The 25,707-nt window shown below is 43.5% G+C and overlaps 1 protein-coding gene across 2 annotated transcripts; it reads right to left on the reverse strand.

The window, feature by feature from the left end:
* Window positions 1-1,318: 1,318 nt before the first annotated feature.
* Window positions 1,319-21,949, reverse strand: grp (serine/threonine-protein kinase grp). Of its 2 annotated transcripts, XM_050179003.3 has the most exons (15): window positions 21,841-21,949; window positions 21,436-21,492; window positions 21,005-21,073; window positions 20,818-20,917; window positions 20,615-20,738; window positions 20,401-20,465; window positions 17,944-18,013; window positions 17,000-17,185; window positions 14,057-14,161; window positions 10,150-10,248; window positions 9,988-10,078; window positions 4,854-5,040; window positions 4,020-4,151; window positions 2,411-2,512; window positions 1,319-1,664 (listed from the first exon to the last, which is right to left on the reverse strand). In XM_050179003.3, coding segments are annotated over exons 1-15 (1,506 nt in total). In that variant the 5' UTR covers window positions 21,843-21,949; the 3' UTR covers window positions 1,319-1,547. The 2 variants fall into 2 exon arrangements, with proteins under 2 accessions (XP_050034960.1, XP_050034961.1); XM_050179004.3 differs by lacking the exon at window positions 21,436-21,492 and having other exon boundaries at window positions 21,841-21,945.
* Window positions 21,950-25,707: the final 3,758 nt, after the last annotated feature.

Raw genomic sequence — 25,707 nt, forward strand, 5'->3', positions numbered from 1 at the left:
CGCACCCGTCGCCATCAACCACCGTCGATACCGCAGCCCCGTCTCTGCCGCAAGCAGCGTCCACGTACGCTACGTTATGCGCCGGTGTGTTTTTAAGTTTATTTACTAGAGCCTTAGCCCTGCGAGCTCTCCTCTCTTTGTTGTAGATAGGATGCATATTTTTAGGTAGGGGGGCAATTCGGAAGCGTTTGCGCACGTGCAATGTAATGTCTTTCTTGTCAGTCGGGGCATCCCTGTTGCATTGAATTCCTACCCATTCCATGATTTTTCTCCCTGTTTTAGACTGGCCTAATCTTTCCAACTGAGACACTCGTACTGCCTCAGTGAGTTCAACTAGCGGGTTGTGAACCCCCATTTTGAGGAGGAGGTCTGTCGAGGTCGAGTCTGGGAGCCCTAGGGCTCTCTTAACGCTCTTCCTAATGATCGCATCTATTTTCTCCTTTTCTTCTCGTTTAAACACAAGACACGGTGTGGCATACGCTATACGGCTGGTAATGAAGGCTTGCATGAGTCTGAGGAGGCTGTGGAGGCTGAGGAGGCTTGCATGAGTCTGAGGAGGAGGCCCCTGCCTTTGAGTGAAATTCTCCTAAAGATCCCTGTGACCTGCGCCGTATATCCTTCTAGCTTTTTGATTGTTGTGAGGTTGCATCCATTTCTCTGGATGTACATGCCCAGATTTCTTATTTCCTCCACCTTGGGAACCTCATTTACGTTTACCAAAACATTGATGGGTCTGCTGCTCCCAGCGTGTCGCCTTTGATGTTTTGGCTCAATGATTAACAGCTCCGATTTCTGTGGCGAGCACGCCAAGCCTCTGCTGGCCGCATACTCTTCCACCATATTCGCCGCTATCTGTAGTTTAAGTTCGATGGCTGCGTCACTCACACTGTTAACCCAGATGTTGATATCATCCGCGTACATGCTAAATTTAATCGATTTAATCTTATTGAGTTCCGCCGGGAGACCACTCATCGCTATGTTGAATAGGAAGGGTGATAGAAATTTTATATTCGCCTCCCTCTGTGACAGACTTTCTGTCACAGAGGGAGGCGAATATAACATTTCTGGATGTAAAATCCCCTCCCACCACACTTGGGAGCAAGGGAATCCCTCAAGGGTCGGTGGTATTGCAGTGAAGCTAACTTGCGACTAAATGGCATGTTCTGTAGGTTTTTCTTTTTTTTTTAATTCAACCTGCTGCATAACTCAACCAATTTCGTCAGCTTGGTCAGGATCGCATAAACAGGGCTAGACTGTACGATACAAAATCATGGATAGTCTGCACATGACTTAGCAAAGCAAATTTGGAGCAGTCTGCTAGTGATAAAAAGGCACTTTTATTGTCTGTAGCATGCCTAACTTCTAGTGACATGTCAAAGCCAAGGCTCATTAGCATAGCACTATAAAAGGCTCCTTAACATAGCGCTATTTACACTACAAATGTACACACTATCAGGTAAGAACGTAGGAATTGTTGGGCAGGCATGATTGGCACACGAGATTCTGTTGGTCAGTATCATGAACATGGCTTTAGACTAAGACTTAGGTCAAGGAATGCTGTTAGTGGCCACTGCTATAGGCCAGCTGACAGGGCCCTTGGCAATGTGTTCGGACAGGTGGTTCCTGATGATCACGAAGTGCTTCTTGAACTCCAAGCCGTCACCCTGAAAGACATGCATGCACCTTTGTTAATTCAGTGCACTAGATATGCTGCTGCATGTATAGTTCCACGCATTGAATGTGATAAAGCTTGATACGAGTTTCAAAGAAATACCATTGCTGCTCGATACAGGCAACCAATCAAGATGTCCATGTTAAATATAAACATGCTCAACTGTCTACTTTTCGGCATACTGCCGTCAAAAGAACATTTTGAAGGCATCTGATTCAATTCATATATCAACTGCCGGACCAGTTTATAAAGATCAAGATATTAATTAGGTAAAAATTATTCTAACAGCAAGAAAACACATGCTTACCTTCCTAATCATATAGCTTACCTTCGAAAAACTTAACAGCATGGAAGAACATGGGAGCAAGAACCCCACAGCTAGCAGTGCAAATTTTAGCACAATCAAGTAAAAAAATTCGCCAATCACATGTACAAGTGGAAGTGCAGAATTATTAAAAACGTACTGAAATTATGGACAGTCGAAAACAGTTTACACCAAGAGGCGACACATTTTCACTGTCTTGTAGTGAATTACATTTTCTCTTTCAGTGTACACAAAATCGAAGGAACGAAATAACTTAGGATGGAAGTATTAAAGTTGTGAACAGCGTAAGGTTTCTGTACTCTTAACAGCTATTATACACACCCTATGCACACAAAGATGAGAGGTCAGCAACAGAGAAAGGGAAGTCTCAACATATGACAGTGCCTTCAAACAGCGCACACTGCTGTACTTACACGAGACAGCCTGAAGTCCACAAGGATCTTTGCACTCATCTCAATCAGGCTTGCTTTAAACACTAGCTGTGCTTTGCGTTTATCTAGCGTTGTAACAGTGATCTGAAACACAAAAGAACAAAAAGCATCAAATCTTGCCACAGGCAATCTCACAGCTAGATAGCTACAGTGGCACTTTAATTACACATCCCCCCGGTCATGTGACAATCCGCATTCTAAAATGAATTTGTTTGGTTCCAGCAAAAACTCCCTAGGAAATGTATTAAAAACCTATTATACGACACAATTTTACGCCGACCCCACCTTGTATGACGACTCTCTGGTACCGTCTGACAAAAAGTAACAGTCACTTTAGCATGCGCCAAGTGTGAAGGCCTACGCACGCAAGAGACCATTAAATTACTTGACATTCTCACACTAAAGGGCGTGGGTTCGAGTGAGTTAATTAAAGCTACCTTAATTAACTGTGCCTTTTTATTGGCACTGTTAGCGGCATCAATGTGGCAGCAATGTGGAAGAAGACGACAAAGAATGCGCGAGCAATGGCACGAGCACTCCGATTAACTGTGCCTTTCTTTTCTGGCATGATTAGTGGTAGCGATGTGGAAGAAGACGACGACGAAAGCGTGAGCACTGCAACAAGTACCGATTTTCTGCCCCGCACCACGCGACCTTGAAACATAAGGTCCAAGGCTTTCACCTTGAAAAAAAATTGCAGTATCATCGTTAAGGCAAAGCGTCACTGCGATAACAAATTATTAGACAGCTATATGAAGTAAGGATAATAGTTTTATCATCCGTATAAACTTGTAAACATTCGCTTACTAAATTAACGAACATGGTGTCACACAGGTACAATCAAACTTGTACACATCTCACTAGATGACTGCGAAAATTCACTGCCAAATGCTGAAGGGAGGAATCACAGCAGCAGCTGCGAGAAAATTGACCTTGTGCTGCCTCTCATTTCAATGCAAACTAGGCAGCAAAAACACAGCGCACAGTGGACTGTGTCCCGATTACAGATTGCTTTCAAGATAGGACCCGTGCAGCCACGCCATACGCAGCAGACAGTTGGCAGAGTAGAACGACAACAAACGGCAGTTTCCTTATGCACGCGGCGACTTGCTGCCAGATGTTGCAGCTCTGGAGAGGAAGCTGATGCGTCGCAGCTGGGCAAACGTCCAGAATACGATCACCAATTTTTTTAGAGGCGAGAATAGATTCACTCACGAGTCTTAATTAAATGCTTGGTTGTCATTCTGTTTTTAAAAATTAATCTACCTTCCTCGGAACAGTGCAGGTTCATGCCGCATGCTTATTCAGGCAGTCTGTACCCATTCTTTAGGGTAAGACTGAGCGTCACTGCCTATATTCTTAGTTTTTCAATTATACTACGCCCAGATTATGTCCCCTCAAAGTAGTATAATAGAGGTTCCACTTTAAGTTTCAGCAGAAATCATGAGCTGCAGCATGAACTATGCCATTGTTGTGCACAATACTTACACCACTTGAATTGTACTAAAAAATGGGGCTAACATGATGGCTAGCATGACATTCGAACATGCCATTAAACAGCCAGTCACTGTAAAAGAAAAACTGTGCTCACCTGTCCTGGAGAGTTTGTCTTCCATGAATAACCCAGACGCTCAAAGAGGGATTTTAGCTCCTCAACAGTCTGCTGGGCATCAGTGGTGACAAAGAACCTTGTCATTCGCTTCACTAACCTCTGAAGAGGTGTCTGAAAGAAGAAGAAAAAAATTAACTGCACTAGTCTGAACAGTTACCAGTCCTGCAGATTCGCCAGGAATGTTCGAATAGTATATGCTGCCTAATCTATAGCCAACACAGCCAAAGTGAAAAGTTCCACTGGAGCTGGCCAGAATTAGTTTCAAAGAGAAAATTTTTAATGCTGCCTTAACTAAGGGACACTAAAGGGGAAAAAAATAAATAAAATAAGAAACCACTCTTACTGTGAAAAGAAACTTGATAAGCCACAAAAGACTCAAAAACAAAAGATGGGTGATGATCGCGCGTTGAAGTTCCTGCATTAGCTTGCCATGTGAACAAATTTCGATGCCATTTTCTTGGGAATAATAAATTATTTTTTTAATTGATAGAGATTGGTTGCATTGTACTCTAAAAGAGCGAAGGACTGAGTTTAGCAAGTGTCGAGAACATTTACTGCACCAAGGTGGACCAAATATGGGGGCAACAAAATAGTTGGAAATCTGCCACGTCAGACAAATGTGCTGGCACTGGAATTTCAGTGCGAAATTCAAATGTTGACCCTGGACTTTCATTTTCCCTTATAATTAATTGAGGTATTTAATGTGAAATTGTCAAACAGGTTCAAATAAATAATTTACCAGTGTAAACTGTTTTAGTGTTTCTCATTAGTGCCCTATACCATATTGAGGCGCACATTTATTGTCCAGCTCACCTGTGAAGAGCTCTGTGTACCCTGCGTCTGTGTGCTCAGCAGCATGTCATCAAGGTGTGCTGGCTGCGAAAAGCTAACATGCTGCACTACAACATCCATATCAGAGGCCAACTCCAGACTTGGCTCAACACCCCTGCGCAATGGATCTGGCTGTGAACTTGAGAGCCTGGTGATGGTGTCGTCGTCCCTGGCAGGAACCACAAAAAGGGCAAAAATGAGCAAGGCACCGGACATAGATAAGTACTGAAAACAGAAAATTTGTATGAGCATTACACCAGCAGCATATGTTCACAAGCAATCTCTTCAGTGTAATACTGTAGAATTCCTTAATTCGATCTCGACCGAAGGTGCCTGCTGACGCACCTAGGGGCCCAAACTTGTTTCGACCCCCCCCCCTAAAAGTGGCCTCTGCTGGATAATTCAAACTTGACCAGTCAGCATGCACATGCCTGACCCCTATGGTGACTCCAACAGCAACCCGTTTAGTGGAAACATCTATTTCAGTGAAGCTTAGGGGACAGTCAATGCAGGAACACACGTAAATTTCCCGTCAAAAACTGCTACTTTCAGTCTGCTTTAAGAATATTTTCAAGTAAGAACAATAGTTCACAATGTCCGATAATGGTATTTACCCAATTTTAACACATGCCATAACTTTTTAAAGAAAATTGAGCAAAAATTGCCAGCACAATGCAATCAAATTGAAAACCAAGATCACCTTTGCGGCGCTTCTATGCTTTACCGCCTAACATAGAAGTACTGCAGCGAAGCTCACGTTACGAACCCGACAGCCATTGTGTTAACACATTAAAACTGTGCCCGTTTTTCGTGCTAAAGAAAACGAGTGTTCGATTTTTTTTTTTTTTTTTTCCCGGAGCCTTCGTGCGATTTCTATGTTAGTTTTCTACTCTGGAGACACAGAAATTGGGTTTGTTCAATTTGCCCACACCACTGTGAACCAGTTTGCGAGAAGTTCATAAATTGTGCAGTTCGATTTCTGCAGTGCAGGCACAGCTAGACACTCGAAACAAATACGACGGTACAGACGCAGTGCAGGCATTGTGTTTTGTCCGACCAATGTGCACAAATTGCACAAGTTTGAGAGGTCCTGAACTGCTGGTCCAATCGGCTTTTGAGGAGTAATTACATCCGCACTTGCATAGACAGCAAGTGCATATAAACATGGTTTTAACGGTGCTTGCGCATGTGTGCTGTGTCGTCTGCTGCAGTGCTGCAGACGACAACTTGGTACATCTGTACCAAGTTGGCACAAACAGTACAGAGGGTGCAGCAAAATCGCGAACCAGCCCTGCACCCTTCCTGAACCTTTTGAAACGAATGGCGTGGTCATAGGGTGCCACTGCTGCACCACTGAAACAAATGGCAGAATTTAATTGAATTCTGAGCTTTCAGGTGCCAAAACCATGATTTGGACGGCACACTGTAGTGAGGGACTCCAGATTAATTTTGACCACCAGGGGATGCTTAACGTACTCCCAATTCACAGGACATGGACGTTTTTGCATTTCGCCCCCACCGAAATGTAGCCGCGGGGGCCAGGATTTGATCCCACGACTTCGTGCTTTAGTAGCACAACACTATAGCCACCAAGCCACTGCAGTGAGTAACAAATGGCAGAGTGCATCATCTCATGAACTAGTTCAGGTGGCACAGGCAAATCAAATGTACCTAAAATGAACTCCATAACTAGAAAAGCGATGCAGAGAATAAAATCTGCAAAGATATGAGCCAAAGTAGAGTATAACCTCGGCCATACTTTGGGGAAAAACGTACTAACTGGAAAAACATACGATGCGAATTAACCCCAAAATTGACAGACTCAACTATAGTTGATATCTATGTAATGCTAAGCATCACATGGATCGTTCTGGCAGTCGAGCTGGTGGTGCTCTGGCGGCCCGAGACCAGTTTTGTTGCGCTCCTATCGCGTGTTCCTTTGAGGGTCAACGACGTAAATATATGGCGCTGCGAACAAGTCCAAAATGGTCGATGCCGTATATTTACGGAGCCCTCTACGTTTAAAATGCGCACCAATTTCCCAAATTTTTCTTTTCTGGCATGTGCTACCACTATGTGGGAATACAGGGAATTTTTTTCTCACGCCTCCCTCTCAGTTTTCGTTGCATGGTTTGTTTTAGAGCTGGTTTGCTTCGGCGCATCTATATAGTACTACCACTCGCGCATTGGCGCACGGGCGGGCGGCGGTTTGGGTTTTGTTCCACGGCCGATTTTGGCTTCTTGCGCTCGCAAAACTGATAGCTATCTCATTACTAATCACTCAAAGGGCGACCACCTGTTTCTCGCTTGTTTAGTGCTCACAGGGGATGCATAGGAAGGATGCCACCACGCATGCGTTTCCTTTTTCTTTTCTTTTCTAGGAGACTCGCGAAAACTAATTGCCTCTGGTTGGCGATAAGATGAAGATTAGCGGAAGTTTGTCTCACATTTTGCTTTTTTGATGAGCACACAACTACAGTTTTCTTGAGTGCGCACACCTGTACACAGTTCGATTACGCTACGGACGTAAATATTGTATGAGCAAGAACATTTGACACTTGCGAAATATTCTTATGTGCGCATTTTCTAAGATGTGTATAACAATGCATCAAATTTTTAATTCTTGTAAGTTTATTTCTTTTTCTTATTGTTGTTATTCATGAATAAACAGTACATATATACGAATGCAAAATATTTTTTTCTCACTTTACGGTCACCCTAGAAAAATTACGGTAAATCTTTTTTTCGGAATAGGTCCCTCAGAAGAATTAGAATCTGCAATTAAAAAAAAAAATCGACTCTGGGCAGTCGCACATGGCAAAAGAAGCCGACCCTCAAAGGGTTAAGAGTGACTGGAAACAAATGAAATATAGCTGGTGGGCGACGCCGGATTCCGCCGAAGCTAAATGTCATGGCCACATCGCGTCGCCTGCAGCAGGGAACAGTGGCACACGTGGATTATCCCCTACTAAAGACATGCTGTACGCTATCAATGGCACTATGCACCATGCACTGTAAAACAGATAAGTGAGGATGCTTATCGCAATAGGTTCGGTGCCGATTGTTATGAATGCGGATATTTTCTGGTACCGGAATAAGAAAGTGTGCAAGCCGTCGCTTTCACATTAGGCTGGCGGCTATATACTGTTCTAAATTACATGCGCCTTGTGCCTTTTCTTGTTCACATGGGATCTAGCAGCCGGAAAACATACGATAGCACTCTGCAGCAGGGAATGGTGGCGTGTTTCGATTATCGCCTTTAAAAGCGTGCGCTACGCTCTTGACGGAACCACGTGCTGTGAACACAATAAGATTGGTGGTAATAGCAGTGAATGCTGCGTGCGACGACCCCGCAGATGATTTGCTGGTACCAAACTGAGAAACAGAGTGCGCACGGGCATTTTCACATGAGACGGGTGGGCAAGTATTGCGGTAAAGCTATGTACTGCTCTCAATCGCGCGCATCTCACGTTTTCTTGTTTATATGGGATCTAGTGGCCGGAAAATGTATCATACGACCCCAGTTTGGCAACATACTGAACATTGGTGCCGAAAACTCGTGTTTTCTGGGAACACACGAACCGGTAAAAAATGAGCGTAACTCTATTCGGTCATATCTTGTGTTCTTGATTGCAAACGTTGGCACCGGAAGAACTTTCGCAATGGGAACATCTCAACGAGGTTCTACTGTATTGTGTTCTCGACTGTTAGTATGTTTGCACCTAATGCCACCCGAGTAATAATGTGCAATAACAGATGTGTTTCATTATAGGCAAGCCCACTAGGAGATACCTGTTAAGCTGGCAGTAGACAGCTTTTGCCACAACTTGGCAGCAGATGTTGCAAGTCAGTGTTTTACGTATTGAAGGCCACAAGGATATTACAAAGTTTAGACATAATACTATGTGCAAGACTGACCACCACGTTCACGAACACACTTCCAACTTGCAGCCCTTCTCCCACTTGACTGAGTGGAAAGGAGGGCCATTTCTCAACCTAACTATTCAATGTACAGGCTCATGCACTTTTACAGAATACACACCTTCTACGCTTAAATTTCTCACGTAATCCAGCAGACTAATCTCATATCTGCATTAGGCATGGCATAAGGCACATTTACTCCATGAAACCAAAGAAGTGCTGCGAGTAGACTAGCTTAAATACAATAAGGTGCACAGTACAACGGATGACCCTGTATTTCAAGAGTGCTGCTCAGCAGTTCTTGCACTAAGGAGTTTCTTGAGAAACACCCCTCTACTTCAAAGACTTATAAATGCTCAAGATGCCTGGCTATGAAATCATCAGTAGTGGTCGAACAAGGGGTCTCACTAAAGCTAACATTTCAGCAAGTGGACTTGTGTCTTCGTGCCATTGTCCTCCTGGCAAGGACAAGACCACTTGTCGAAAGGTTGGTTCCAGCAACATCCTTTCTTCAACCACTGTATATAGTCTCCATCTTCCAGTGATCATTTGTCTTGTTCAGCGATGAAATTATAACACAGATGTCACTGAATTTCTTCACTGCCAACGTGCAGACGGAGCTGGTGATGGCGGGAAAATGAAGACGAGAGACTGCTCTTTCAAACGATATACGGGTCTGTGCGACCGCATGACTGCGGGGGGCCGTCACACACGGTGGAAAAACCGCTTTTTTATGGAAAATTTGGCGTATATTTAGCCCACACTGGTGCCAAAAATTTATATTACGGCTAAAATATCGATTGAGAATGCGCAGAATTTGGCGAAATGGTAGAATAATAGTTGGAAATTCCGAAAATACCATTTTCGAGATTGATTTTTTCGAGATTTTTTGGTCTCTAAAGCCTGTGCCACCCTAAACAGACTGCAACGACTACTTTGTTTGACAAGTGACACTGCTATTTGCTCATTGGAGCGCAAAAAAGGCCTCAAGTCAAGGCATGTCTGAACAAGACATTAAGTATCTGAGCTATGAGCAGTGCTATCACAACTTAGGTAGCTGAAAAGTCATGCTTCTACCAGGGAAAGAGTGTTGCTTTATGGGATGGGTGCAAAACCCACCAAGTTGAAGTTATAAAATTGAAAATGCCTCAAGAACAAAACCAGCACAAAGTAAAGGATATAAAATGGCAATTACCTGCTTGCATCAGCTGCCTGACCAATGTCAAAGCAGCTATTCTTGCGTGTGAACGAATCCACATTGCTGCCCAGCCACTTGGTATTGGCATCTGAAAGGCACAAAATGATGTTATTCAGAAACATGTTAAGCATGGCAAAAGTTGCTTACAAGAATACTCACTTTTCGATTTGAGAAGTTTCTTCATCCACTGATGGTTTTTGATTTGCTCTATTGTGTACCTTTTCGCTGGGTTTGGCATCAGTATTTTTCGAAGTAGTGCTGCAAAATATTGCGACCAGGGCAAAGCACATATTGTTACCCAAGAATGCTAGAAAACTCAACAATACTTTCAAACAATTTGTGCACACTACAAAGTGGGAACATGCTGCAAGAAATTAAAGGTTTTGTGTTCTGATGCCGCACAAGAAATTGAGAGCAATACCTCTTGTAAGTTATTGCAGCTCCCCTTATTAATCCAGAACATCACAGGTTCATATGCATCAGCGCCTTGTGCTGCAACGATTCTCGCGACGCCTCCGATTACGTAGATTCTTTTTATTCATATTGTATGTTTTCCCAGTTCGCATGTTTTATCTTGCATTGGTTTACAACATGTGGACAAGGTTCAAATGTTATGAAATGAAGGACATATGATTATCATCATAAGAAGGGTGGCATTTGTAGACACCAGAATCTATTCGTGGCAGCCATCCCATACACATGAGTGTTCCTTGTATCTAGGGAATGTCAGTGTCCGAGACACCGTCAGCATTCATCGAGTAACAATCGTCAAGCTGTATTCACCAGCCAATACACCAACGTTGCACTCTGTGAGGCAGCAAATCAGGCAATTGATGGACTATGAAAACTCAATTCCTCTGATAATATAAGGAAACAGCTACCTTCTTTGGAGAATTTAACAAATGACATGCCACCTTTAATTTCTAAATAAAGGTTCCAAGCTTGTGTACTCACTAACGCTATACAGAAGTAATACATCTTTCAAACCTTTTATCCTCATGCAACCCATCATACATTATAATGCACACTGCCTTCAATCTTTTTAAAAATTAACTCGGAAGATATTACGCAAAATATTTATCTTATATAAAGTTGGATGCACATGGAATTGTATACAAGTGGCTTAACCCTTTGCAGTCCGTTATCAGGAGCCACCCAGCGTCAGGGAATGGCTGTACCAGGAGGTGCCCACCAAAGCATTTCAACACTTTCCTGTTGGTGCCTATCCCCATTGATAGCTCGTTATAGATGGTTTCAACTTGAAATTTTGCCGTGCCCGGGCCGCTTTCGGACAGCTAGCGTCATCCAAAGAGAAACTATTTTTTTAGTTTTGCTTTCGCGTTTTGTTTTTTCACTGCGAAGGGATTTTCTTGTACCTTCCAACGATGTCGAAGTCGCATGGAGATGCCCTTCGGAAACGGCAAATTTTGGCAGATTCCGATAAGTCTGCGACAAAATCGTTTGATGGTGGTAGCAGCACAGACTCGCAAGATGATTTTGATTCATCAGACCTCACCATGGACAGCAAAAGCGTGTCAAATAGCCCCGGAACGTCAACACGTATCAGCCGGCAGGTTTCAATTTCTACTCCAAACCGTTTCGTCGCTGCTACGCTCAGATCCAAAGATATCCTGTGGGTTCTAAAGGCCACAGCTTTTGTCTGCAGGGTGCGGCAATTCGCAAGAGCTGCTGCACAATATTCAATAGGGCTAACATTTTTCTTTGTATATAATGAACTTCTACAGATAGAAAGTTTACAATTGAAGGAATGTTGTACTGCATAGCCTTTTTGTCCAAAATGTATATTTTGAAATTTCTTTATGTTCTCTTGTTGCAAAGCAGCATTGATGTTTTTACAGTGTTTTCTCGTTTTTGTAACAAAATTTTTTATGAAATAATTTTTTTCAAAGAATTGTTAATAGATGTTCGCTTGAAAATAATACCATTAGAAAGCACATTCCTTCTTCCACAAATTGATACCATAAATTCTAATATCAAGCATTTGCTGCAGCAGTGAAAACAATTGTTTACTAGACTCTCTAAAAACTGCCTATTTGCCCACAGATAGGAAAGTGAGACTGCATGCATTATTTTTCTCGGATATATGTGGTGGAATCTTAAAAAGTTGCACAAGTATGCACAACATTTATTTTACCATGTCTCTAGAGGTGTCAGCCCTATACACAGCGAACGAAAGCTGAAAAAGTGTCATTCGCTTGTGCAGTTTTTCTTATGCTGGAGCATGGTGGCATTCTTTACAAGCATATTTTATGGGAATGCTTCTCTTGGTTTTATCGAAAGCAACAATTTCAGCAAAGAGGGAAATTGGGATGCTCCTCCATCCAATAAAGAAAGCTCGGAGGATGAGTGTACTGATGACAGCAATCGGGAAGACAACACAGACGTGGGTGCTGCCGGCAGAACTGACCAGTACAGTGCAAGCTATGCACTTTCATGAAAATCGGTGAAATGGTGGTGAAAGCATCTTTTTCTGGCTTGAATTTTCCGTACTACACAGCTTTCTGTTTATGCAAATTAGCTGATGAAACGGACTCAAGGCACAACACCTGATATGCCAATGGAACCTCATCGAGCACCACCTGGGTGATGTAGGGGCTCAACCCATAATAAAGAAGTATATCCACAAGTGTAGTGTGTGAGCAAGCAAAGGATGCATGGTACCATACTGCTTCGATGTACCACTAAAGGACCTCGGAACACTGTATTAAGTTCCACAGACAACAGAAAAATGTTGTACAATGAGTTTGAACATGCGGCTTCTTCTCTGCGCTTAAACCTAGTGAAATAGCTCCCGACCAACATCATCATCATCAGTCTATTTTATGTCCACTGCAGGACGAAGGCCTCTCCCTGCGACGTACATTTACCTCTGTCCTGCGGCAACCGATTCTAACTTGCGCCTGCGAATTTCCTAATTTCATCACCCCACCTAGTCTTCTGTCATCCTCTGCTGTACTTCCCTTCTTTTGGCACCCATTCAGTAACCCTAATGGTCCACCGGTTATTTAACCTACACATTACATGGCCTGCCCAGCTCCATTTTTTTTTTCTCTTAATGTCAGTTAGTATATCAGCTATCCCTGTTTGCTCTGATCCACCCCGCTCTCATCCTATCTCTTAACGTTACGCCTAACATTCATTCCACCGTTGTTATACCGAAGTCAGACAGGCAAATTTAGTGACGCTTGGAGCGAGTGCACTTTGCTTCACTGAGTCATTTCGGCGGCATGGTGATAGATGAGCTCTTTGGGATTGATGACAATGACAGTTTATAATTGTAGAGCTTGATACGATTCTTAGCATATTCCGAGTTTTAGGAACGGTTACTCATTTATTACAAAACAAACATCTTATTTAGAAGAAGTCCTGCAATAAAAAAATTTAAGATCATCTTATTAACACATCTATTGGCATTGAGTGAACACAAGCACGGAACATAACCAAAATCCAGAGTCAAAATGACGTTCCACAGAAAATGAGCATTTCAAACTTATTTTGGCTTCACCGATGTCGTGAAGGCGCTCTTAACATCTCAAATCAAGAAAGAGTTATCTTAGAATTAGTGCCGACTGTGCTGCGAGCATTTATATATTCTTGAAGCACTGCTATCGAGGTTACGTACTTAAGCACAGCGAGGAGAGTTCGTGGAACACACTCGCTAGCAAGTGCTTTTCACAGCAAGTGTCACTAGACCTTTGTGTCTGACAGCCTGCAAGTGACACTAAAGGCGAAGTGAATTCGCTCGAAGTGTCACTAAATTTGCCCATCTGACTGGGGTGTTATATGTTCGCATCTCTTCTTGAGCGACAAAAAGGAGTGGTTTTTACGCAGGGAGAAACATGAGACTTTCTCCAGGTATGTGGACTTGTCTTCTGCACACAACCGTGGTATTGAAACAATAAATGGGTTTCTCATATTCGTAACATACCATTGGCATTGATAAAGTAATAACATGCAATAGACCTGTAACACTTTAATGGAGCTGGAAGCCATTAGCTGCCAATAGCAAAGGCAGTCATGTTGACTTGTTATACAAATCACTCACAAAGAACTGCATTGTCCAGTTTTGACCATGGTGGCACAGTAATCTTGCAGTCCTTCCAATCTTTATACTCTGGGCAACATGCAGAAGGCTTGTCCCAAGGCAGTTCTATAATAAGAACATGATAAAGCATCAAACAGTCTTAGTGAGTAGGTGACAAGCAAGAGTGTTCGCTCCACAGAAAATCAATGTCAATAAATGTTTGGAACACTAAGCACAGACCATGATGTCGTAAAACATTGGTAAGCAATAAATGCAGTCAAGTTACTAGAACTCTGTTCATCCTAGTAGTATAGTAAATCAGTGACCAGTACAGATACAGCACGGCCGCTGAAGTGCAAATCAGTAACATTCGGATGATAAAATGAAAAACGACCTGGGTAGGCACTGTTTATAATTTCATTCACCACCAAAAATGAATTGCATGTCATTTCTGCATGACAAAAAATTCAATTTGCCAATTTCGTTTAAATTTCACACAGTATTTATTGTCCTACTTTTCACACCGCTTTTTAAATGCTCTCTCTGCAAGTGTGGCACCCTATTTGTGGGCCTTGACCCAAAGCAATCCATCACCTCGAGAAATTACTGGCATGAACATTTACAGATACTTTTTTTTAGTTTCCAAACTCCTCGTCTCACATACGGGCAACAGGTGGCCCGCTGCCATTCTCACCGCTGCAGCGCTGCCATCCACCTTTGTGCCAAGCTTGCAAGTGTCGTCTGCTATATCCCTGAGCAGTTATGGTTGCTTGTAGCGGAATGCCCAGGGCTCACCGACTAAAGGAGCCATCTTGTTCCACAACATTTGGTTCTCTTATATTCGAAGAACCTAACCGGGAGAATAGGTACACGAGCTGTGTCTCATTTAAGCCTGACTAAAAGCAGCGAGCCTAGTAAGACCCCTTCTTTTAACTAAAATGAAAGCAGTTTCCTGGAGGGATCTTCCGACGCTCCATGCATGAACCATGTGATGCGGATGAACACATCTTGCCCTGACATAAGGCAGTTGAAATCGGGCCTTTGTAGTCATGAGGTTACATACAACTATAATCAATTGGCGCATAATCGGCCGTGCACCAGAAGCGGTACATCATCGCTATCCATGGGCAGAACAGCTTGAGTGCAGTTCGAAAGATTCAAGATCGCATATTTTTTCACGAACTTCTGTTTACAAATTTCCTTGACAAATGCAGCATTTTGGCAGCTTACATGCACACTTATAAGCAGCCATTTTCTGTTCAAAATGCGACACTCAGTTAAAAGGAAAAATTGCCACTCGCAACACAGTATTGCCCATTTCAGACGTCAGCTAGCTATATCCAAGCACTGGCATTCTGCTTTTTATTGTTGAAATTCAAAGGCTGGTACATGTGCCAAATCTCCTTGGTGCACTCAACTATCATAAAATACCGTAAAACCTAACCCCGTGATCCAAATGTGCTGCAAATTTTTTATGTGTCCTGTAAATACCCTTTTTAATCTACCTACATGCCTATAGCTAGCTAATAGATCAACAGTATTCCAAAGTTCACTGAAAAAAAATGCATTCCACCTTTACCATCTGCATACAAGTTAAAGAGTACTTAGAATGGAAACTGTCACCTTTATAAAAAACAAAGCACTCGTCATAAGCACACAACAATCAGTGGTCCTCCCCAAGTATATCATTAAAGTTTGGCCTTTTCGCACTCCCGCTGTGCTTTAATTGCGCAGCCATTTTATTGGAATTTCATTCATGTGAAAAGTGCATGCAAGTTAAAAAATGGAAAAGATTCGAATTCGCAGACTTTGAATTTCAGGGAAGCCAGAGTGCGGCACTGAGCTTGACCTGGTTTTCCTTTTTCTTGTTTTTTAAGCTGAAGGCATACATCAGAAGGAAGAGGAGACTTCAATATTTTCCAGACAGGCTGCAATGTTCTTGCTTTGCTTCTTGCTTTGCACCAGCTCCCTTTACCTCGACGACCTTGGATTTGTTCGGTGGAAACAAAAGCAGACTGGAACCATTGAAAGTAAGGAACCGCGCACTTTCTGAATGCCCATGCACCGTGCTCACTTTCGACAACCTCGCTGCTTATGGCATGTGACTTCATCATGTGACTTTCCTGGCACAATACATCAAAAACCTTGCTCGATTTCCCCCAAAACATTTTTCCACTAGGAAATGGCTCTTTGCCACTTCTAAAGTGACTATGTGGAACGGCGGGGGGGAATTATGTGCCATTTGTAGGACCTTTCGTGTACTTGCTGGAGGAAGCAGACACGACAGATGTCTGCATGTTGTCGTGAAGTTCTACCACATGACACAGAATATGGCACCAGGAGCAAGGTTTATCTCAGGAGGCGAAAAAAAAGCGAGCCCAGAGACCCAAGCGTGCACAGAATAGCAACACTCGTTGACCCGCACATTGCAGGTACTTATCTTCATGAGCGCAGAACTTGTACCGGATGCAGAAGACCTCGGCAGCCAGCCACGTGCACGGGGACAGCGATGAGGCACAGAGCGAGAAAATAAAACTGGCGACCAGCGCAAGACACAGTGCAAATAGCCGCAACCAGCATGCACATGTCAGCAGAGCAGTGCCGCTCACTTGGCGCAAAGCTCGACTGCAGTGCCCTCACTCCATAAAAACAGGTCGCGCCCAGCTCGAGAGGGGAGTTGTGAAACTAAAGAAGTATCTGTAAACGTTGACTGGGACAGCTATGCAAAAAATATGACTTTTTGCTGGAAATTGAAATTGCCCGCCACGGTGGTGCCGCCTTCTGTCATAATTTTTCTCAGCAACTAAGTTATCTCTAGGTGTATGACAGCATATGATAAATATTTCAGATCTTCTGTAAGTGGGTACTACAACATCCTAGATTGATTCAATGCATGCCTTTGGGTCCTTTTATCAGCGCTCTTGGCGCAGAGTTGACGAGCATAAAGCGGGGCGAGGCACTCACCCCCACCAAGCAGTGCGACTAGGATGACCCCACAGCTCCATATGTCGGCAGGCTCTGCACGGTACTGCTTGACAAGCACTTCAGGTGCAATGTACGGCAGCGTACCGCACCTCTTCACAAGTAATCTTTCTTCTCCCCGAAACCTAAACACTGTGGCCATGCCAAAGTCTGAGATCTTGATGTTGTCTGCGAGAAATGGGGTAATTTTCCAGATTAGTTGTCTCCAGTACATTCAGAGACCAAAAGTTTCCAGTAGGGAAGTGATGGTGCACTAACAGCATAACTTTGCTTTTAAGCTGAACCTGCACCACTGTAAAACATGGAGGCCATGAGCATACCTGAGCACAACAGCACTGATAACAGTGAATCTAAAGTAACCTTTTTTTTTACTATATTGAGAAGTAAAAATGAATGGTGCCTAGCCCTTATGAACAGTGAAATGTCTGTACATCCAGTGTTCGAAGTTTAACAAGCAATGTTTTGAATTACCTACATATTCAACCAAGTGATCACTGAAGTACCCTCTTCCTCCCCCCTTATTATTCTAGCAAGTTTGCTGAATGTGCATGACAACAGCTTTAACATTATCCTTTTGTAACCTTCACACAAATGTTGAACAAAGATTAAATATTTTAGCACAATGCGGAAAGAAATATGCCAACACTGAAAATGCATTGCAGAGTTTCATACCCGAATTTAATGAATTAATGAAACCACAATGAAATTAATAAACATTAATGAAGCCACTCACTCTCTCACTTCATTTTATCATGTGCATAAAACTGACACCTTTTCATCACAGTTTTCAACGCAACCTTTGGGTGCGGTGGTTGCATAATCCTCAAGTTATCCTTTATCACTCTACAAACTGTACATCAATTTTGACTTTCTACTAAATTTGTTAATATTTTTCAGAAGCAAGGGCAAACAATAAGAATATTCACCATTGGCATCTAATAGGATGTTCTCAGGCTTCAAATCCCTATGTGCAACGCCTTTTGAATGCAGGTACTCCTGAAAACAAGCAATGTTGTCAATATCTTGACACAAGGTTTAAGCTTTTCCACAAGGCTACATCTAATGCTTTATGGATAGAGTTGGATCTTAAAGGCGCACTAAAGGCTAATACTAAGTCTATGTGGACTGTTTAAATACCATTCCAGGAACCTCGCAAAGCTTATTTTGTGCCAAGAAAATAGTTTACAAGAAAATTGCATCTGAAGGGTTCGAATACTTTTACCACAATTCAAATCATCCGCCACCCAACCAGGCAGTGGTGTTGCATACGCCATCCGCATCCTTTGCTGGCGTTAGTGAGTAAAACGGGGCCCAACAGACGGCACAAAACGCAAATGCGCGGCCATTGAGAATCTGAGCCAAGACAAGTGGTGGATTTGGCGCTGCAGCTGCCTATGGTCAAGTTGCATGGACCATTCAGGCATCCCGCGACATCACATCACATGAAAGTGGAATTCTTTCTTACTTGTAGGTTGTGCGTGTGTTGTGAGGCAGCAAAACCAAGGCAGCACTACTTGATAACGAAACTATCAAAACGCGAAAGTGCGGGCGGCGCAGAGTCGAGAGAAAACGGAACGTTTTGACCGTCTGCGTCGTCGTCAAGGGTAAAGCCAATGAGTTCTTTCCAAGAATGAAATAAAACAGGACAAGTAGCATTTTCTTTAGCCTTATAATGCAATACAATGATATTTCTAAAACGAGTGCCTTCGTCATAGGGCAAGTACTTGAATGCTCCGGGGGTCTCTAATCATGTCCTGCATTTACCTCCATTTTTCAATTGCTAATGCTAAGGTTCTGTTCATAATATTGACGGCTTTGAGAATCTCGAGCACTAGTCTATCACTCTAGCTTCACTTAATATTTGCCTTTAGTGTCCCCTTTAAGGTTTTACGAATGTAGCACACAATCATACAACTGCATTTTAGTGTGCCAAGCCATTTTTATTTTTTGCTGTACTGACTTTCAGCACTGAATGTAAGGCTGACCTATTTAGAATGTACTCAGCCAACATAGAAGCAGCAGCTACAAGACATGCCATGTCCATTATGATGCCAACTTTTTATTAGAGAGTTTTAGATTAGGGAGACAAGCGTTGATGCGATTGCTTTTGAATTTCATCATGCTCAAACGATGCGTAAAAACAAATAATCAAGCCTACTGGCCACCACAAAGAAAGCAAGCAAACGTGCTACCACCGCCCGCGGGCGACTGCAGTTACTCCGATACTCTTTCAATACAGTTTGCCAGTGGCCCTGGGTTGGCTCAACAGTCTACAGAACTTGCAAATAGATTTCATGATATTTTGCAGTGTTTGGGCCTTTTTAATGCAGAAGTGTTTAAAAAAAGGTGATGTTGAACCTTTGGATGCCTTCAAATGAAATCCTTTTTGAATGGCAAGGTTCAAGTTAGCACTGAGCAGATGCTACCAATATATATGATATTATGGGTTGCTGGTACAAACTTGGCACCTTTTCTGGCTGGCCAAGCATGCTCATGAAAAGTTTATTCAAAATTCCGTAAGTGTGACCTATCGATCAAGGACAAATTAATACTTCTAACTGAAGCACTTAAATCAAATTGCATAGAAATTGGCACTTGTGGGGGGCACAGCTATGTGGTACTAGCATTTCAAAGAGAAGCAAAGCGTAATTGTGTGCATCCTTTAGTGTCCCTTTTAAAAAAGAAGGGGGGGGGGGGGGGGGGGGGGCTCATGCCAGGTTCAACGGCAGGGTACTATATGCGGTACTCTCTTGCATGGTATTGGAATTAGATTTAACCTTTGTTTGTGAGCATAGAAAAGTACCTATCTCAACATGTTCTCCCAGCTGCAATACTGGAACAAGCTCCAAAATCTGTAGAGTCCCTCCTTTCAGAATGAGAACATCTGTAAGTAGCCAAGCTTCGGGCCGGGGGACATCGCTTACCCATGAGAAAAACTGGCGAGTTCCCAGTGGTACCCGGATTCGAACAGAGTGTCTCCCACATTAAGTACATAAAAATCTAAATGTACCCGCCGTGGTTGCTCAGTGGCTATGGTGTTGGGCTGCTGAGCACGAGGTCGTGGGATCGAATCCCAGCCACAGAGGCCGCATTTCGATGGGGGCGAAATGCGAAAACACCCGTGTACTTAGATTTAGGTGCACGTTACTGAACCCCAGGTGGTCGAAATTTCCCGAGTCCTCCACTACGGCGTGCCTCATAATCAGAAAGTAGTTTTGGCACGTAAAACCCCATAATTTACTTTTTCTTTAGCGAAATGCAATGCACCAAGTCAAAGCGCACACAACAGCTGCCTAACCATTGGGCTTTATCCACCTCTACACTGCCCATTCAAGTGTTACAGTATAAAAGATGTTTAGGATAATACTAGCAAGACATCTTACCACTCCAGACATTATTTGCTTGAAATATCTTTGAGCAACTCCTTGGTCCATGCCACAATCCGGCTCTGCACACAACAAAATAGTCAGCAATTGTCATTGATAAGGAGCTACAAGGGACTCAACTAAAGAATTTTGGAAGTAATGTTTGTGTGCACGTAGCACATGTAAGCAAACTGATGTCTTAAGAAGTTCGTTCCGATTTCAATGCACTCACCTATTCTATCGAACAGCTCACCGCCAGATGCATACTCAAGAAAAATATATTGCTGATTCCCATCCTTCCTGTGACCATAATATTTAATAATGTTATCATGGTTAAGCATTCGATGAACACATATCTGCAAACAAAATACAAGTTTACAACAAGAGTTGAAAGCTTACAAACCCTACTAGCCCCACCCCCAGTGGCCCTCTTACCTCTTTTCTAAAGTTCTCAGCTGCTTCAGCGTGGTCACTGTTATTCAACACTTTGACTGCGACTGCTTCTTGTGTTGCCCTGTTAACCAGAAGCTTGACTCTGAAACCAGACGCAAACAGCTGTTATAGTACTTGCACAATGTATACTATTGGATGGGAAGAAAGTGCATATACTGTTGACACTTACTCCCCATACGCTCCTTCACCCAGCACTTGCGTCAAATCCCAGCCTTCCACAAACTCGTGCTTCATGGTGCTGAAATTGAGTCGCAATGTCGTCAATGCGCGTCATTGGCCATAAAGACAATCGCCAGAAAACGACCCCAACGGTATTACGCTGCCATACGCGCTGGTACTGGCTTACTCTTCGCATAATGGACGAAACTACCGTTCGGAAGTACAAAACGCACTCCAGTGAAAGCAAATAAGTACGGAGAACGTTACTCCTCGCCAAAGCCTCTGAATGCATGCCACAAAACTTGCCTGTGACAACCGATGACACAGGAACAAGTAACGGGAGCGGGGAAAAAGTACAAGAACATGAAAAACAGAAGTTTCAACGAGTAAACATTAACGCTAAGTAAAAGCAGTGCTATAAAAACGAAAGTGTAAGCCCACCTTGAGGCAGTGGACGCAGGACATGATGCCATGGACCGCGTACCGGGAGTAAGGCCCCTGTCAAGACCAGTGCAAGGCTATGTTTGCTCGGAAATAGGCCTTAAAACTTGTCTGGACGTGATTTGCCACAGTGAGCCCAAATGAGCCGCTAACATTAAAAAAAAACTGACAAGCATCACCCCAATCCCTAAATGTGTAAAGCTATTGGCTCAAGAAAAGCAACGCGGAAAAGGTAAAAAATGGGCCAATGAACCTCACAACGCTGCCGACCAGCGAGCACTAGCCATCGACATTTCGAGACAACGGCAACGGGCGCGAGCGTAGCTCGATATCGGCGCGCAGTCACAGTTAGGCACAACAGAAAATCTTATCTTTACGATCAAGCTTTAAAAAAGAGCGACTTACATGGTTCCTTGTCTCGGGTCATGTAATCTGCCCTGCGACTGCAATTCAAATCTTTCGTTTCATTGGAAAATCATGAGAGATATTGCGGCACATGGACCAAGAAAAGCGCGCGAAATGTGTCGATGCAAATGCGACTTACTGTTCGAATGTAGTGTCTGTTCTCGATTTCTACACAATAAGCTATCAAAACGTTTAGCTATGAATATATACAATTTTATGGCGGAATTTGTTTGGGTTTACATAGATTTAGCAATAATTAACTCGTAGTATAATATACTCGTTTTGGTTTTGTTTTCGACCAGCGCTTGTTTCAACCGAAGTGTTGAAAGTACTCACTTTCAGCGCCTTTCCTTTATATAAGCGTTATTTCCAGTATATAGCTCGAAATTCCAACGTGCTGGGAATCCCGCGCCTGCGACAATACGAAAAAAAAAACGGTTTAATCATAGAGAAAGAAATTTCATATGGTTCAATTGTGTGCATGCCCGCCGCGACTTCGATCAGGCTGCGTTTACTGCCAAACCTGTCAATCAGGTTTTAGCGATTTTAACTTTACTTTCCGAGTCACCACATAGCAAGCGTAATAAACAAAACCAAAGACACAATGACCTATTTTTGGTTTTCCGTTAAATTACCTTACTGACATATTGAAATAATTGGCCAAGGAAAGTCTGCTAACTTATTTTTCTGCTAACTATACTGCCAAAAATTCTGCAAGGACTCTCTCGGCAGACTGTATATGTAGCTTGTATATAGTTATTTGAGAATGCGTTTAGCGTATGTGAATAGTTATTGATTGACTGACTCCCTTTTATTGCGATGAAGATTGCTCGGAGGTCAAGTTATTCGAAAGAAGGCGAGGAGGGGGTGAAAAAGAATCACATTCGGAGGTCGACGCCGGTGGTGCGCGCGAAAAACCATAGAGATGGCGCAGGGTGGCCTTGGCGCGGGCGAATTTGCGAGGTACTGCCGAATTTCTCAAGCATTCGACCTTAGGGGTGAGAAAAGCTGCAGAGTTGATGGCAGCGCCGACGCACTCCCACAATAGGGGATGAACCGTCGGACTGGTGCTGCAGCTGGAACATATCGGTGAAAAAGACTCATCATCGTCCTCGGTGCAGCTTTGGTCGTGCGTTGCTCTATACATCTGATGTTCATCCTCCATTTTGCTAATTTCCCGAATGAGCAACTCTGGGTAGCCCCGCATGTAGGAGTGCGCATTCAAAGCCTGGATGTACCCATGCAGTCGGCGTATTGTCTGCCTGGCGGCAAGCCAGAGAGTTTCTGGCCTGATGACGCGAGAGGAATGTCCGCGGGTCGGAGCGGATGGCATTCTGTCTTCTGCACGAAAACTTAAAGGGTCTAGCTCCTCTATCCTCGAAGATCTTTCACCAATTACTCGAGAAGCAAGAAGGCATTTGATTCCATTTGCTAAGGGAAAAGCAAAGTCTTTTAGCTTTATTATTGAGCGAACGAGCATTGAGGATGCAAATTACGTTTTTGACAACACCAGTAAAGCTGTAGTTCTTTGTAGCAGATATATCTACAAACCACATCGCGCAATTCGAAATGCCAAAGGTCTGAGTCACCTACAATTACGCCATCATTATCACTATCATTCACAAATATTAGAAGCCTGCTACCCAAGCGCAACCATGTTGCCTCGTTTCTTGACGATTGCAATTCTATCATTGTTGTTCTCATTGAAACGTGGCTACATCCAGGAATAACCTATAAGGAAATCTTCACCCGCGATAATTCTTTTAACCTATACAGGTGTGACCGCGTCGGAAAAAGAGGTGGTGGCGTATTCTTGGGCGTCAAAAGAACAATTATATCCCATGTTATTAACACCAATTCGTGTATTGAGATCTTATTGGTAGAATGCTAAACCTGTAACCACAAAGTGTTAATTGGAGGCTGCCGTCGCCCTCCCGATTCGAATCGGTACTTTGCTGCTTTGTGGCTCTGAAAGGTCGCTCGAGAACAAACCGCCTGCCGCCGCTGTGCGCTTGCAAGCTGCGAGGCAAGACGGCTGTAATGCACCGTGAAGTCCTGGCAGCAACCCCCCCATCCGCCTTTGTGACGGCAGTTGCAGAACAGGAAGGCAATACCGCAGAGAAGTACTCCCTCGGACAGGTGGAGACAATGGAGCGACCCTCTGCGCCGGGTCTATGACTTACATCCGCACGGGCGCCTACCATTGGCAGAAAATGATGCCACCTGAGCGGGCTCGCCGATTGGCCGAACGTGACGTGACTTCGAGACACCGAAGGGGTTAAAAGCCAGAGACCGGGAGCAGCAAGGGAGCATTCCTTCATTCATCTCTTTCGAGCTTCTTGCCACGGGCCGCAGCGTCCGAGTTGCTGCCGGCCCGTAATGACTTTATGACTGTTAATTTGTTTGTACTCTCACTGTAAATAATGTAAATAAACCTCCAGTTTTTCATCTCAAAGTCCTCCTCAACCTCGGCCAACTCCCGCACCCAACGGCAAGGTCCAAAATCTGGGGGACAGCAATTGGGATTGTCCTCCAGATCCAACAGCAGTCAAGCAAAATTCAAATCAAAGTTGACCTTTCGTTCCATTCACCAAGTAGTCGTCGTGACGCAGCATTGCTGTCCTTGCTACATAAATATGTTCACCAAATGAAGTCATCGTCCTTGCTGCTGGAACGTGCAAGTTGCATATCACGACTGAATAATGAGTTTCAATCGAATCTACGAAAACAAGGATGCATTTATTCTGTCCGCTTTGCCACACGTCATCCGTTTGCAGAATTCCCTTCCTGAGAGCACTGTCATGCAAACGAATAGAGATAAATCTAGGCAACTCCTGAACATGCAGTTTCTGTCCTAAAAACGTGTAATACTGTATGCCATGTTCTGTATACCTATGTAACGTCACGCAGATTCCCCCCCCCCCCCCTCTTTGATACTTTAAACTACACTTTTTTATTATGTGCGCGAGTAATGTGCGTAATAAAATTTATCAGATGTTTTGTGATGATATGTGGTTTTAAATGGCGCAAGGGCCAGTTATGTATCAGATGTTTTGTAGGCTATCCCGAAGCGTAAATTCTGTTTATCTGAGCATCGTTAGTGCTGTTCTTTTCTCCTGTTCATCGTTTAAATTACTTTTTTTACATGGTGTTTGATTATGTGCGCAGGTTAGGCGCGGGATAAAATTTATCCGATGTTTGCTTGCTACCGCATCTCTCCATTTGTAACCCTGTTTTGCAGCGATTATTTCTACTCATCCTTGCGGTACAACTTTCTTGCACTGATGACCACCCCCCCCCCCTTACTCAATGCTCCTCATGGGGCCTGTAAGGTATCTTGAAATAAATACATAAATTGAATGAATGGTGTGTGAGGGACACCGATGATGTACGGCATTGGAGATCAGCTGATTATGTTATTCCCATCATCATTCCTCTTGTCGCGTTACCCTTCACTATAGTGTACTAGTATACATACCTTTACCCCTGCAAGGAGTATAGTGAGCCATACGCGCGCTGCCCCTGCCAACTACTCCGCATTTCTCCTTCCGTTAGACTTACTTCTCTCTGTGTAGCACGCGATCTTCTTCGTCCTCTTTGTTATAATGGTTTCATAGGCTGCTTGCCGTCGTCTTTCTTCTGGCTACCCGTCGTGGTGGCATGCTACGTTTGCCACTATAAAAAAATCGATTCCGACCTTCTAACCTGCCCATATTTAACCAAATGTACCACCAAGCGCAATACTTCTGCAGCTATACTAACATGTAATGCGGAAGCAAAATCAGTTTAAACTCCAAGACGTGTTAGCATATGGAAGGCAGTGGCGCAGTCCCAGCGATATTGCTATACGGCTGCGTGTCAGGAGTT

The sequence above is a fragment of the Dermacentor andersoni genome, chromosome 5 (genome assembly GCF_023375885.2).
Source record: "Dermacentor andersoni chromosome 5, qqDerAnde1_hic_scaffold, whole genome shotgun sequence".
In the NCBI taxonomy this organism is placed as follows: Eukaryota; Metazoa; Arthropoda; class Arachnida; order Ixodida; family Ixodidae; genus Dermacentor; species Dermacentor andersoni.